The sequence below is a fragment of the Eurosta solidaginis genome, chromosome 1 (assembly GCF_040869045.1).
Source record: "Eurosta solidaginis isolate ZX-2024a chromosome 1, ASM4086904v1, whole genome shotgun sequence".
In the NCBI taxonomy this organism is placed as follows: Eukaryota; Metazoa; Arthropoda; class Insecta; order Diptera; family Tephritidae; genus Eurosta; species Eurosta solidaginis.
In genome coordinates, this window is record NC_090319.1 from 377,645,307 (window position 1) to 377,662,342 (window position 17,036).

Below are 17,036 nucleotides of genomic sequence, written 5' to 3' on the forward strand. Positions count from 1 at the left end.
AGGTCTTGCAGGGTAGCAAGATCTTTCTGCCCGAAAGTGGATGGCAGGAGGTCTCCTGAAATATTTGGGTTCACTAAGGCTCACCTATCAATGGTCATTGGTGTTTTGACAGGGCACTGTCCCATGGGTATCCATGCGGTACGTCTCAATATACTGGAAACTCCATCCTGCTGCAGCTGTATGGAGGATGATGAGGTGGAATCACCAAATCAATTTATGCTTGATTGTCCAGCTTTTGCCAGAACTAGGCGAAAGTACTTCGGTCGCGACTCACTTGGATCTCCCAAAGATTTATCCAAAGTTGAGATCGGTATCATTCAGAGCTTTATCGTTGCTGCCCAACGATTCTCAAGTAGCTAGATCTAAGTCACCGTTATTTTTGGCGTACGTGGTATCACAACGGACCTTCGTGTTGTTCAAGTGAGCTATCCTTATCAGGGCAGCTACCGCCTAACCTAACCTAACCTATATAAGAAAATAATTTGTTTTGGAGATTTTATATATTAACATTTTGGCAAATAAAATTGTGGTAGATTTAAAAAATGGGTAAATAAGGTAGAAAAGTAAACTGGAAAAAATTCCGCCATAATTGTGCTAAAGTGGCTACATTGGTCATGAGGGTTATCGGCGTGATTGGTGCCAGCACGTCTCCCCATTCACTGCCACATAAGCTATGGCTCTAAGAGTTTTGTACGTAATTCTGAAAGTCGTGCCATTGTCTACGAGTCTTTCTGATCTAACTTTGATTACTCCAAATGTCAAAAATAAAAACATCTAACCCAAGTTAGTAATTCCCCTATCAACTTTTATTTAAAGGTTAACTTAATGAACTGGAATGTGTTCATTTAAGAAACGATTATACTTAACTAAAAAAAGTAAATGTAAGGCGCGATAACCTCCGAAGAGATTTTATGCCGAGCTTCTCTTCCAATTTGCGTCGTGCTATTTTTTTTTAAGTTTTCCTACAAATTGGCGGGACGGGACTTACTTGTTTTATGCCGACTCCGAACGGCATCTGCAAGGCAGATGAGTTTTCACTGAGACCTTTTCATGGCAGAAATACTCACGGAGTGCTTGCCAAACACTGCCGAGGGGCGAACCCGCTTAGAAAAATTTCCCTCTAATTGAAAAACATTCTTTCTAAAATTTTGATATTGCTTTGCCCGGGGCGTGAACCCAGGATCTTCGGTGTGGTAGGGGAGCACGCTAGCACCACACCACGGCGGCCGCGGATTAAGTAAGCTTCAGTTAAAGCCAAGGTTGTAATTATTAAATAATTGTTGTGTTGTGGCGTGGTCATTGGCCCCATTCGTTGTCAAAGCCTTCTCGTACATAAATTATCTCAGATGAGCGACATGGGCTTTTATTTTTTTTGCATTAAATTTATTATTATGTACATAAATAAACATATTTTGAGTTGCCCAATATTGTAGCTATCACAGAGCCAATCAACTACTCAAACAACGGTTACTTGTAGACAGGTGAATAAACTGAATTGGTACTATTGCATGATGTTATTTCTGTCAAACTTGTAATTGTTTGTGTAATTTAGAATTTAAAAAATTTATTCATTTATTTAAATTTTATATTTAATGGTTTTTGGAAATTGTTCAATTTGGAAATATCGTTCTTTTCAATACAATTTACAAAAAATATTTTAAACTAATATTCCCTAAAGTATAAAATAGAACTTATACTAAGTCACTGTCTTTAGTACAGGCATGGTAGGCAAGTTCTTAAAAACACTTATCTTTACCAGCGGCAATCAAGTTGGCACACGGAACTGAATCCCAGTAACCCACACATCGCTGAGTTTGAAAAGGTGTTGTAATTTAATCTGAAGATATTTTATTTATATTGTTACGAATATTAGCAAAACTAAGGTGTGCTGCTATCTCTAAGCCGATGCTAAACAGTGATATCATGCACATCCATAGATCAATCATTATGTATCTATATAAACGAAACAATAATTGCGTCTACACATATGCACAATGTACGTATACGAGCAGCGAAGGATCAATGCACAAACACATGCATATATCTGAGATACTGCTGAAAGTATGCAATGAGAGAAGCTATAAAATCGTGCAATTGTAGTTACAGCTGAGAACAGTCTGGAAATAGAAGCGCCTAGAAGATGCGAACGTTGAAATCAGAGAGTATAAAAGGCAGAAAATGCAGAGGCGCTGGAATTCAGTTTAATTTGAGCTATCAAGCAGTTTTCGATTAAGACGCTATCTAGCGAGTAATAGCAGTATTATTTTGAAAGTCAGTTTCATTTAAGCCATCAGTAAGTTTGGTTGTTAAGCAAGCTAGTTGCAAATTATAAGTGTTATTGTGAAGTACTTTAATAAAGGCCATTTTTCCATTATTCAATATTGGAGTTATTTATTCAACAGTTTAGTGATTCGAACTTAGCAAAAGGGCAAATAAGAGGATTTACAGTAAATTCGTTACAATATTTTATTTAGCAAGTTTGTTGAAAGGGTAGTTACTTGGATTAATAAAATTCAACTTCGAAGAAAGTATTGTACTGTTTTTTACAGATCGTTCCACTTTCTTCAACAACACGCAGTTCTTGTCTTAGTAGGTTGATTTCTTCCCATGTAATTTATGTAGGAAATCAAAAAACACGAGGCGGTACCAATTAATATTAAATTAAGATCTGCTATTTGCCCAGGCTCACTCTTTCAGTGTTATAAATATTTTCACTTTAACTAAAAGAAAAAGGAAAGAAATTTTTGGCTCACCCTTATGAACAAATACTTCTGCATGTAAGTAAGTATTGACATAATCTAAACGTAGATAACTCAACGCCTCATGTGGATTTTATTTCAACGAAATATTTCGTTTATAGGATAAATTGTGGCAAATTATTTAAAATGCCTGCGAATCCTTTTTGATCCTTTTTGCAAATTTGCATACATTTGTCAAATTGAAAAATTTCTACATGTGGCGGGAGATATGAAGATAGATGGGGACATAAATATGGGCATGCTATATGTGTGTACATATGTATGCTCATATGTATAATTTCTATAAAACATAATTTTTTTATACTTCCCTAATTCTACTTACCCAACCCTTGTTTTAAAGTATTCAATTTCATTTTTGATGTTGATTTTGCTGAATTTATTTAGTCTGTTAGAACGTCACATTTATTTTTACATATTAAGAACCGCTTAGTTTCTCATTCTTTGTCCCAAGTCGCCTACTCCAGGAGTATTTTGAAGAAACAAGAATAGAAAGTAAACATAATAAATAAAAAATTGAAAATGAATGAGTACGAGGCTTATTTTATATTTGACTGACTTTTGCCGTGTGAAATGCGCTCCAAGCTTGGTCCATTAAAATATTTTTTCCAGATATGTACATACATACATAAATTAATAAATAGCTTTTTTCTTGAGTATATTTACAAAAGCCTCCACCGTAAGTTAATAAATTTAAACTTTATTTGTGCTTTCACCTAAGCAAGCGCCAAAAAGTATGCAACAATATGGCATGAACAAAGCATAAATTCTTCATAATCTATTACCGGCAAAAATAAATAAATGTGGCAAACAGTATGCAATTTTTTATAACAGAATTTCCTGCTAAGACTTGCATAGGTATGTTAGAGCTCGTAAATAAATGAGTGTTGGTGTTTATTGGTGTATGGCTTAGTGCTTGTCGTAACGAAACAAGTTAAATAGCAGAAGTTATTTCTTGACTTGAAAAAGTTCTACATTAAATTTTTAAAGAATACTTTTGAATGCATACTTGCCTTTTGAGCGGTGTATTTGGATATTATATAAGCTAATGCCATTTCAAACTGGAAGCAATTGCTTTTTAAATGAAAGCACTATATATATAAAGTAAAGTTGATAATCTTATGCATATTTTTATACTCAGCTGAGCAGAGCTCACAGATTATATTAACTTTGTTAGCATAACGGTAATCCGTAACGACATAAACTAATCGAGATAGATATAGACTTCTATATATCAAAATGATCTGCGCGAAAAAAGGAATTTATTTAGCCATGTCCGTCCGTCTGTCCGTAAACACGACAACTTGAGCAAGTTTTGAGGTATCTTGATGAAATTTGGTATGTAGTTTTCTGGGCACTCATCTCAGATCGCTATTTAAAATGAACGAAATCGGACAATAACCATGCCCACTTTTTCGATATCGAAAATTTCGAAAAATACAAATGGTGCGATAATTCATTACCAAAGATGGATAAAGCGATGAAACTCGGTAAGTGGGTTGAGTATATGACGTAGAATAGAAAATTAGTAAAATTTTGGAAAATGGGCGTGGCACCGCCCACTTTTGAATGAAGGTAATTTGAAAGTTTTGCAAGCCGCAGTTTGGCAGTCGTTGAAGATATCATGATGAAATTTGGCCAGAGCGTTACTCCTATTCCTATATATGTGCTAAATAATATTAGCAAAATCGGATGACGAACACGCCCACTCAAATTATAACAAACAAGTAAGGAAGTCTAAGTTCGGGTGTAACCGAACATTGCATACTCAGCTGAGAGCTTTGGAGACAAAATAAGGGAAAATCACCATTTAGGAAAATGAACCTAGGGTAACCCTGGAATGTGTTTGTATGATATGTGTATCAAACGGAAGGTATTAAAGATTATTTTAATAGGGAGTGGGTGATAGTTCTATAGGTGGACGCCATTTCGGGATATGGCCATAAAAGTGGACCAGGGTGACTCTACAATGTGTTTGCTCGATATGGGTAACAAATTAAACGTATTAATGAGGGTTTTAAAAGGGAGTGGACCTTAGTTGTATATGTGAAGGAGTTTTGCAGATATCGACTAAAATGTGGACCAGGGTGACCCAGAATATCAACAGTGGGGTACAGCTAATTTTGTTTATATATATTGTAACGAATTTACTTGCAAATCCTCTTATTTGCCCTTCTGCTAAGTTCGAATCACTAAACTGTTGAATAAATAACTCCAATATTGAATAATGAAAAAATGGCCTTTATTAAAGTACTTCACAATAACACTTATACTTTTCAACTAGCTTGCTTAACAACCAAACTGATTGATAGCTCAAATGAAACTCACTTTCAAAATAATACTGCTCTTGCTCGCTAGATAGCGTCTTAAGCGAAACTGAATTCCAGCGCCTCTACATTTTCTGCCTTTTGTACTCTCTGATTTCAACGTTCGCATCTTCTAGGCGCTTCCAGAATCTACTAGTTGCCATCAGCTCTCAAACTTCTCAGCTGTAACTACAATTGCACGATTTTATAGCTTTTCTCATTGCACACTTTCAGGAGTATCTCAGATATATGCATGTGTTTGTGCATTGACTCTCCTCTGCTCGTATACGTACATATGTGTAGACGCAATTATTGTTTCGTTTATGTTGATACATAATGATTGAATTATTGATGTCAATTCACTTCACTACTTAGCATCGGCTTAGAGATAGCAGCACCCCTTAATTCTGCTAATATTCGTAACAATATAATACCACGAAGAGTACTCCTGCCAAGATTAGAGGGGCTTTTGATTTCGCCCTGCAGAACTTCTTCGTTTTATTCTACTTAATATGGAAGGTGTCACACCCATTTTACAAAGTTCTTCCAAAGTTATATTTTGCGTCAATAAACCAATGCAATTACAATGATTCATCCCTTTTTTCATATTTGGTATAGATTTCGTAATTTTCGATATCGAAAAAGTGGCCGTGGCCATAGTCGGATTTCGGCCATTTTTTATACCAATACAAAGGGAGTTCAGATAAGTACGTCAACTAAGTTTAGTAAAGATATATCGATTTTTGTTCAAGTTATCGTGTTAAGGGCCGAGCGGAAGGACAGGCGGTAGACTGTGTATAAAAACTGGGCGCGGCTTCAGACCATTTCGCCTATTTTCACAGAAAACATTTATCGTCATAGAATCTATGCCCCTCACAAGGATTGGTTAATTTTTGTTCGATTTATGGCATTAAAAGTATTCTAAACAAATTGAATGAAAAAGGCGGAGCCACGCCCATTTTGAAATTTTATTTTATTTCTGTATTTTGTTGCACCATATCATTACAGTAGTTGAATGTTCACATAATTTACTTATATACTGTGAAGATATTCAATTTTTTGTTATAATTTGACTAAAAAATTTTTGTTTTTTAAAAGTGGGCGTGTCCGTCATCCGATTTTGCTAATTTTTACTTAGCACACATACAGGAATAGGGTAACGCTCTTGCTAAATTTTATCATGATATCTTCAACAACTGCCAAATTTTGGCTTGCAAAACTTCCAAATTACCTTCTTTCTAAAGTGGGCGGTGCCACGCCCATTGTCCAAAATTTTACTAGTTTTCTATTCTGCGTCATAAGGTCAACCCACCTACCAAGTTTCTTCGCTTTACCCGTCTTTGGTAATGAATTATCGCACCTTTTGTGTTTTTCGAAAAAGTGGGCGTGGTTATAGTCCGATTTCTTCCATTTTACATAGTGATCTGAGATGGGTGCCCAGGAACCTACATATCAAGTTTCATCAAGATACCTCAAAATTCACTCAAGTTATCGTGTTTACGGACGGACGGACGGACGGACATGGCTAAAAAAATTTCTTTTTTCGTCCAGATCGTTTTGATATATAGATGTCTGTATCTATCTCGATTAGTTTATGCCGTTACGGATTACCGTTATGCGAACAAAGTGAGTATACTCTCTGAGCTCTGCTCAGCTGGGTATAAAAAAAAAAAACAAATAACTATTGAAATGGCTTCGAGGGTAGATAAATTTAAAAGTTCATATGAGAAAATGGCTCTCAAAATATCTAGACAAGTATGTAGGTCTAAGTTCGAGTGAAACCGAACATTACATACCCAGCTGTATACTTGAAATGCTGTTGTTGTTTGTTTTGTGTGCTTAATAGTGTTACAAGGCTGCGCAATAATACATATGCATGTGGTTATATTCTGAACTAATTTTTCTTCGAGTTATGGCCCCCGAAACATCGAAAATTGCTTAGTAATAATAGGGGCGGTGCCACGCCCATTCTTTTAAATTTGAAGTTTTTCCTATTTAGTGTTATAAATCCACTTGGGAAATGAAACACCATTGATATAAAGCTCTTTTTTGCAAAGATATAACTTAGTTGATTCGTCCACGACCCTCCTAAAATCTGTTATATAAAAGTGGGCGTGGTCCTTAACCAATTTCGTTAAGTTTTATTCAAAACATTCCTTATAATAAAGGTAACCTCTCTGCCGAATTTTGTTACGATAGGTTTAACGATTTTTGATTTATGATTAATAATATTTGTAAAATTGATTTTATCACAAGTGGGCGGTGCCATGCCCATTTAAAATTTTTTTTTTAAATTTTTATCAAGAGTCTCAATATCAGTCCACCCGTCAAATTTCAACATTCTAGGTGTATTATTTACTAAATATTCAGGTTGTTTGTGTTTTGCAAAAAGTTCTATATATAAAAAGTGGGCGCGGTTATCATCCGATTTCGCTCATTTTCAATACCAATCTATTCTGGGTTCAGATAAGGTCGTATACCAAATTTGGTGAAAACATCTCAATTGTTGTAATTTTTTCGATCAGTTCAAATTAAAATTTGTATGAATTATTTCAGGCTTGGCTGATCCATTTATTTTGGTGCAAATGAAAGAATTGAATTCACCATTCTGCCCAGCGTTTCGCTGACAAATTTCAGCATCATCAGGGGCGACTCTGTTTATTTTTATATAACAAAAACATATATTAATTATACATTCGCACAAACAGAAGAAATACATGCACTTGGATTTTCGCGATACTCACTACAATATTAAACAATTATATTAAAGCTTAAAACTAGTACCATCAGTAACACTTCTCAATATTTACTCAAGTTATCATGTTAGCGGACAGATGGACGGACGGACATAGATCAATCACATTTTTTTTTTCGATACAGATGATTTTGATGTATTTAAGTCTATATCTATATCGATTCCTTTATAGCTGTACAACCAACCGTTATCCAGTCAAAGTTATAATACCCTGGTGCAGCTGGGTATAAAAAAGTTGTTTTCAATATATTGTATTAATTTTTAATTTCTTTGCAATTTGCAAAAAAAAAAAAAACAATTTGACATTATCTGGTTTGCGAATTCAAAAAAAAATTGAAATTTTTGCAAAACAAATAAATCGTAACTTATTCCAATTAAGAAAAACAATCCAACTGAAAATATCTAATTTAATATTGTTGTTTTTTTATAAATGTTTGTTTATAAATGTGTCCATAAATAAATTATTTATATATTCTAATTTTTTTTCTTATTCCTAGTTTTGGAACAAAAGCTGATTGAAAATATTAAATTCAAGAAAAAAATCGATTTAAGGTATCTGACTTATGAAATATGAAAAAAAAAAAAATATATTTATGTTTTCGAAATATATGTTTAATTTTTAAGCTTTTCCGATTATGAAAAAAAGTTTGAAAATATCTATTTTACGAAATAAGAAAAAAAAAAATAAAAATTATATAAATTTTTTCAAAATAGATTTAGTCTTACTTCTCCGAAATCCAAATGTGTATGACCAAATTAAACTCAGTTCACAATTTTCTTTCTTTTTATATTGGCAACATTTGTAATAAACATAAATCTTGACTAATTGCAGGTGTGTTGCTGCAACGTGATATATGTGATTGCTTATATAAAAGGAAGCTGGAATTTATATTGGAACTCAATTGGCTTATACAAAAGAAATCGAAACTTTTCAAAGCTATGCAAATAATAATATTTGGGTAGCAAAAACCAAAAATGCAAACGAAAAAACAAGAAAAGAATAATTTGTATGAAGAAATGAACAGCAGCATGCATAGAATTTACATACAATTATTGCTTGTGGTAACTAACAAAATTGCCAAAAGGAATTGCTATAAAGGAAAAATGAGTTAAGACACAAATACCGCAAGCAAAGAGAAAGAAAGTGTAATGAAACAACTAACAACAGTTGATTCTTGTCATATAGACATTTGTGTATGTGTGTGTTTATGTAGAGCTGTGTTTTTGGTCTACCAAATTCAGAAAGTTCAGTGAATGAAACAAAACCTAAAGTAAAGAGAAAAGTCAAAGTTTGTATAAGGAATATGCAAACAAGAACTGTCTTGGGATATTTTTGACAATTGCACTATAAAAAGCTGTTATATACAATGGTGGCTTACCAATTTTAAGAGCAGCGCATGTTTACACGATACTGTAAATCATATGTCTATGAAACCAAAAAAGTTGTGAAAAGGAGTCTGAAATCTGAAAGCAATGAAATGCCCTGAAGCATTTAATGGAACCTAAAATTTAAACGCAATTATATGCGAAAGCTTTTAGAAAGTAAATACAGGGCGTATAAGTAATCTAAATTGAGTTGGGTATGCATTAGACAGGGCCGAAAAAAAAGTTGCAAAGGAGCGCCCCTAAATTTGAAGCTTATTTTGAGAGTGGTTACAATAAAAAAATATGGTTTATAATAAGAAAAAAAAAATGTTTTTTTCTTTTTCAAAACTTTTTATTTATTCAAAGTTAAAAAAAAATAAATTTTTCAAAAAACAAAAAATCGGAAAAATATATAATATAGATTTTTTTTTTAACATTTTGTTATTTCGTGAAATGTGAACAAAATATTAATTTTGAAAGGGTTTTATTTAGGTTGACTTGACAGGCTGCACGGCCGGCCAGCGCGAATTTTGTAATTAAAATTTAAGTAACTTCCCGATAAGCTACAAGCTTGAAACTTGGAATATAGTTCAGAACCCGCTGACAATGAAATAATAAGAAAAAAATTACCGCTAGGTAGCGCAAGGATCGAGATATTCACAAAAATCGTATTTGTAGTCCGATTTCGCTCATATTTGGAACACAATACATACAAGAATAGAAATTACCTATGAAAAAAATCGCCGCTAGGTGGCGCATGGATCGAGATATTCACAAAAATCGTATTTGTGGTCCGATTTGGCTCATATATGGAACATTTAATACATACGTGAATAGAAAGCGATCTATAAAAAAAAAATTGCCGCTAGGTGGCGCAAGGATTGAGATATTCAGAAAAATCGTATTAGTGGGCCAATTTGGCTCATATTTGGAAATCATATTTGACATACAGAAATAGAAACCGCTTTAGTAAAAAAAATTCACGCTAGGTATCGCAAAATTGAGATATTCAAAAAACTCGTACTTGTCTGTCCCATTTGGCTCTTTGAACAAATATTATATACCTTTCGGTAGAAGTGACATCAAAATACTTTGGAGCACATAAGTTCAAATTTTGCTAGTGAAGTCAGTATAATAAAATAAATAAAAAAAATTTTTAAGTTAAACGGTTTTATTGAAAACAATACTTACATTAAGTAATAATAATACTAAAAGCTAGAAAATAATTAGGTAGATCCTAGGTACTAGTCATCACACTCCTCATCAATCTATGGCGTTGATCAGACAATAAATAAAAGCGTTGGGCGCGTGAAATTTCTGAAAATGTGAGGCGTAGCATAACCTGATTAAGGTTCAGTTGGTCTTAAATATGATTATCAGCAGAAATTTTATGCGTTCAATGCTTTTATTTAATTGTCTGTTGAACGCCCTAGATTGATGAGGAGTGTGATGACTAGTACATATGATCTACCTAATTATTTTCTAGCTTTTAGTATTATTATTACTTAATGTAAGTATTGTTTTCAATAAAACCGTTTAACTTAAATTTTTTTTAAATTATTTTATTTAATATATGAATTCTCAAAATTTTTACAAATTTTGCGAAAGTTCTGATAAACATATCTAATGAAACAAATATTTTTTAAACATTTTATGAATTCATAGTTACAAGCAAATTTTATCTCCTGAGCGAAATATTTTAAATGCAAAAGTTGATTAGATTTTGCTGAGTTCTGCCATATAAATTGAAAATAATATTCATTATTTATGTAGGTTTTTTTTGCTCGGAATTTTGTCGATGTTTTTTGAGCATTTTATTTCAATCCAAAGCAGTGTTGCGCAACGCCGGCGAGTTTCGAACAGAAACGCAATTTTTTTGTAGTAGTATGCGTGTATAAGGAGAATGATTAAGCTTAGAACTCATGTAAGAGTTCTTTGTTGTTTGAAGTACAAGCGGAAATTGAATGCTTTGCTGAATGTAGGTGACGTCCGAAAAGTTTTCTCGAAGCTGTGAAAAGCTCTCGGGTGCAACATTGCTCTAAAGCAAAAGTCATTTATTATATTTTTTTGTTTTGCTTTAAAACTTTAATTTTTCTAATAAATAAAAAAAAATAATTCTAAAAATAAAGGTTTTTTTTGAGATTGTACAAATTTTTTCTAAATCTTCTCAACATGAACTTAATATTTAGGGGAAATTTTTCGGAACTTTTTATATTTCATTTACGAATCGACCCAGCCTATTTCGTATATGTGCGTGAGCGACATGTGTAAGTTTTCGACAAGAACCCCAAAAACACTACTCACATGCATACACACACATTGTATGAATATAGCTTTATAATAAAATATAGTACATGCAATTGTGGCTATAAATTTTGGTTGACAACGTACTATTGTCATATCCCCGAGCAGCTATAAATTACAAGCTAGCCACTGAAGCATAAAATTAAATGAAGACAACTACAACAACAACGAGTCATATACCAAGAAACCCTTTAGCAAACACATTGACGTACTAATTCGCACGCCTTTTTATACAACAAACACACACATACATACATATATAAAGACATATCATGGAGCAATTTTTACGCGAATATGCCGTGCAAAGCATTCCACCACATTTACATACCACCGGTGGCATAGTGGAAAAATACGTACGTCATATGTTAAAAGACGCCAACGCAAACAGGCATGTCCTCAGTGAATACAGCCGCAGCAATGACAGGTTACACAGCAGCAGCGATATGGCCGTTAAGAGTGCTGAAAATAGTAGTGACTATTATTATATCACAGTTGCAACCGCTGACCAATTGCTTAAGGATGAAGGCGTCGAAAATATTATCACAAGCGCTGAGCAGCTACAACAACAACCGCAGTTCATATACAACGAGAGTGGCAGCAAAGCACTGGCTGACAATCCTTCAGTATTGCAGTTGTCATCAACACTTGGTGTGACAATAAAAAATATTGGTAATTTTGCTAGCACAACTGCCGCTGCCACAGCTGCATCTGTAGCTGGTATAGGTGATATGCATAGTACAATGAATGCTTATGCGGATTTTAACTCAACTGGCGTCGATATCTGTGATGAGTCCATACAAAATGGTAATGAAGAAGTGTCCGCATTGTCGACTGTTTACTTTAAGACCGCCGTCTATATGATGTACATTCCAATTTTTGTATTCGCATTATTGGGTAATGGTACGGTTTGTTATATTGTACAATCAACGAATCGCATGCATACGGTAACAAATTATTTTATTGCAAATTTGGCTGTGGGTGATATATTGATGTCACTATTTTGTGTACCATTTTCGTTTGTATCGATATTCATATTGAATCATTGGCCATTTGGTACGGTGCTGTGTAATTTGGTGAACTACTCGCAGGCAGTGTCGGTGTTGGTGAGCGCATATACTTTGGTTGCCATCAGTATTGATCGTTATATGGCGATTATGTGGCCACTGCGTCCACGCATAACAAAGAGGTGAGTTGAAAATTCTACTTTTTATGTAAATTTATAAGTCAGGCTTACAAATTGTGAATATCTGGATAATACTAAATTTAGTTAGAACGAAATAGTATTGTTGAGTTAAGTTCCGGCTTTCTCGAAAGCAGAACTGCGATATTGGGGTTTCGACATTGCATCGAACTATGTCGCGAAAGATGTTGTAATATTAAATAGCTTATGACCTCTATGATTTTTTCAGACAAAAATATATGCTATATACGTAAGCATTAGGTGAAATGTGAAGCCTGTAGTTGTTAAAATGGGCCAGTAATTACGAAAAGCTTCTTATCTGAACAATCGGTTATGGAGGATGTTTGCTACAAATACGACCGACCTTCAGATCAGACAGATATCAGACAGAGATCAGATCAGATATGTGCAATACACGAAAGTATATGGTGAAGTGTGAAGCTTCGAGCTGATAAATTGTGGAAGATATAACAAAAATCCTCTTTTCTGAAAAATCGGTTATATGGGCGATATATGCTATAAAGTTTCGATCCGGCCGGTTCCAACAAATGTCTAATCCGACACCTAAATATACCCGCTCTCCAAATTTTTTCAAGATATCTCAAAAATTGAAGGACTAGTTTGCATACAAATATACAGATGGATAGAAGGACATACGGACAGACGGACATGGCTAAATCAACTCCACTCTTCACCCTCATCATTTCGGTATACTTATTGGTGGGTCTATCTATTTTTCTTTAAGGACTTACAATTTTTAGATTCGTGGCGAATTTAATATACCATTTCATTTTTATGAAAGTTATAAAAACGTTGATGTTGGCCGTATTGGCAAAGAGAGAACCAGGGCTACATGTGGTTTGCTAAAAATCAACCATAGTATTTTCGCCATTGAAAATGTTTATATTTTTAAACACCTGTCTAGTTTACTTTTGGATATCGCTTGTAAGTTCAGCATTTAATACTGCCAATGCAGCGATGAAATTAATTGTCGAGAAGCTCGCGAGTACCTCTTCAGGCTTTTTACTCCATATCATATAGGGACTAAGAGTCCCACCACCTAGATGGGATAGTCTCTGCCTAGCTAGAGCGACGCATTCGCAGAGAACGTGAACCGGTGTTTCATCATCTAGCTCACAGAAACGACAAATTTGGGTATCAGATAGATTTAGTTTACTTAGCTGATATCATAGACCGCAGTGTCACGTGAAGTACCCAGTAAGAGGTCTTAGGTCCTTCCTGCTTAGGTTAATGAATTTGGCCTGCTTTTGCCCTGGGCAATCAATCCAGTGATGTCTGAATTATTTAGTTTCCCAGTTACTTATAGTTTCCCTGGTGTGTGCTTTTGTGAGGCCACAAAAGGGCTCTGGACCATAGAATGCTGATGTAGCACCCTGCTTTGCTAGGTAATCTGCATGTTCATTCCCTTCATGTCCCTGATGTCCGGGAACCCATCCCAACAAAACCTTGTTTTTGGCTCCCAGGGCATTAAGGATTTCAGTGCATTCATCCATCAGCTTAGATGTAACTATATAGGATTGCAAGGCACGCAGTGCCGCCTGTCTGTTCGGCATAATGTAGCTGCTCTTCGATGTTGAGCCTATCCGCAGACATTCTCTAGCACAGACCTCTATTGCATGAATTTCTGCCTGTAGTGTGGTGGGGTAACATCTCATTGGTATCGATTTTTTGAAGTTTGGCTCATAGATGTCAGCTCTCGTTCTTCCGTCATCGAATTTCGATCCATCCGTGTACCAGACCTCTGAGTCAGGGTCGTTATAAGGATTCCCTATTTCCCCGTGGGTCCTGTCCACAATGGACACTTCAAAGTTCCGTGAGATTCTGAGCTTAGGGGACATTACGTCATGCGGTTGTAGTGAGGGATTTCCTATGAATTTTCTTATTACTTTCATATGCCCTATCATATTTCCTTCCTTCAACTCAGAAATATTTGGAAGTCTTAGTGCACCTAGTGCTGCCTCTTTCTCTATCAGAATAGGGAAGGGAGGTATTCCCACTAAAGCACTAAGTGATGCATGCAGTAACTCCAAAAGTGACTAACAAAATGGTTTCCTATCTCTATAGATAAAAAACTTGGACATACAGATGTGCGTATTTGTGGAAAACTACCCACTCAGTGGGGTAACATAGGACAACAAAGGCCAAAAGCTCAACTAACGTTATACCCATTAAAATATTTTATAGGATCAAGTGAGTTTATGACCACTTCAAATGATCATGAGGTCAATTGATTTTATGTACTTTACAGTAGGTCTTGCGATAAACGAAGACCAGTAGTACTTGCTATGGTGACTTAAATAATGTGGAGACAGGTCGTGAAATAAATGTTTACGGAAATAAATTTGAAATTGGGAAGGACGTTTTTTAGGAAAAAGCTCTTAAGATGAAAACAGTGTCAGCATAATAGCTACACCCTATAAATCTCATATCATGAAAAATGAGGAATGGATCGAAATTTCGAAAGGTGGGCAAAGAATATTCTCTCGCTATGCCAATGAATGTTTAAAGTTGAAATGTCATTATTATTGTTCTGAGGAGCTCTACAATTGCTGATATATTGTGCCTTTGAGGTCTGAGGTCGTTTTCTTCAACTATTTCTGCTAAATTCAGCCCCTTGAAATATTAGTTAATTTTAACCAAACTATAAAAAATGACTTTTCGTTCAGTGAGATGGAATATAATGGAATTTTAGAGCTTCTCAAGATAAAAAAGGATTTTTGAAATTTTGAAAACCCGATGTCGAACAACCAACTATAACAAAAAACAAGTAAGAACGGGACTGTCTTCGGCTGTGCCGAAGACTTCATACCTTTCATGAATGGGGCTGAACAATAATCTTATCCCGTTCGTAATCTCCGAATAATCGGATGTATAAGATAAGAAATATATAGTGAACAGATCTACATACCTTAAAGATTTTTAAGATAAATATAAAATAAAAAACGGGTAGGTACTTTGTGTGAGGATGCAAAGTTTCAGGTTTTTTGTGGTCTGCGTGTAAAAACTATGACTACGAATCACGTATTTCAAAAATATATGACGAAAACGTAACTATTTGATGAAATTTGATGAATTTTGAAGATTCTAGCCGTAAAAAAGGGGTCAAAATGACAGTTTATATGAAGTATATAATATATATACGACCGATCTCTATGATTTTTTCAGACAACAATATATGCTATATATGTAAGCATTTTGTGAAATTTGAAGCTTCTAACTGTTAAAACGGGGCAGAAATTGCGCAAAGTTTCTTATCTGAACAATCGGTTGTATGAGATATACACTATGTGTACCACCGATCTCAATGATTTTTTCAGACATCAATATATGCTATACACGTAAGCAGTTGGTGAAATTTGAAGCTTCCAGCTGTTAAAATGGGGCCGAAATCGTAAAAAAAAAATATATATACTATATATATATACTATATATACCATCATATATATATTATATATATCACCGATCTCTATGATTTTTTGACACAACAATACATACTATATACGTAAGCAATCGGTGAAATTTGAAGCTTATAACTGTTAAAATGGGGAAGAAATTGCGCAAAGTTTCTTATCTGAACAATCGGTTGTATGAGATATATACTATGTATATCACCGATCTCAATGATTTTTTCAGACATCAATATATGCTATACACGTAAGCAGTTGGTGAAATTTGAAGCTTCTAGCTGTTAAAATGGGGTAGAAATTGCGAAAAGTTTCTTATCTGAACAATCGGTTGTATGAGATATATACTATATATAGAACCGATCTCTATGATTTTTTCAGACAACAATATATGCTATATACCTAAGCAATCAGTGAAATTTGAAGCTTCTAGCTGTTAAAATGGGGTAGAAATTGCGAAAAGTTTCTTATCTGAACTATCGGTTGTATGAGATATATACTATATATACAACCGATCTCTATGATTTTTGCAGACAACAATATATGCTATATACGTAAGCAATCGGTGAAATTTGAAGCTTATAGCTGTTAAAATGGGGTAGAAATTGCGAAAAGTTTCTTATCTGAACAATCGGTTGTATGAGATATATACTATATATACAACCGATCTCTATGATTTTCTCAGACAACAATATATGCTATACACGTAAGCATTTGGTGAAATTTGAACATATCTAAACGATTTTTAAGATAAATATAAAATAAAAAATAGGTAGGTAATCTGTGTGAGGATGCAAAGCTTCACGTTTTTGTAGTCTGCATGTAAAAACTATGGCTACGAATCACGTATTTCAAAAATATATGACGTAAACGTAACTATTTGAAGAAAATTTGATGAATCTTGAAGCTTCTAGCCGTAAAAAAGGGGTCAATATGACAGTTTAT

At 34.4% G+C, this 17,036-nt stretch overlaps 1 protein-coding gene across 5 annotated transcripts in view; it reads left to right on the forward strand.

The window, feature by feature from the left end:
- The window catches only part of RYa-R (RYamide receptor), a 417,850-nt gene that overhangs the window by 129,811 nt on the left and 271,003 nt on the right, over positions 1 to 17,036 (forward strand). For 2 of the 5 annotated variants that reach the window (XM_067763183.1, XM_067763187.1), the window contains exon 2: positions 11,372 to 12,672. In XM_067763183.1, the coding sequence (XP_067619284.1) occupies positions 11,759 to 12,672 (914 nt within the window). In that variant the 5' untranslated portion in view covers positions 11,372 to 11,758. The remainder of the gene's footprint in view (positions 1 to 11,371; positions 12,673 to 17,036) is intronic. The other 3 variants (XM_067763184.1, XM_067763185.1, XM_067763186.1) reach the window with 3 other exon arrangements.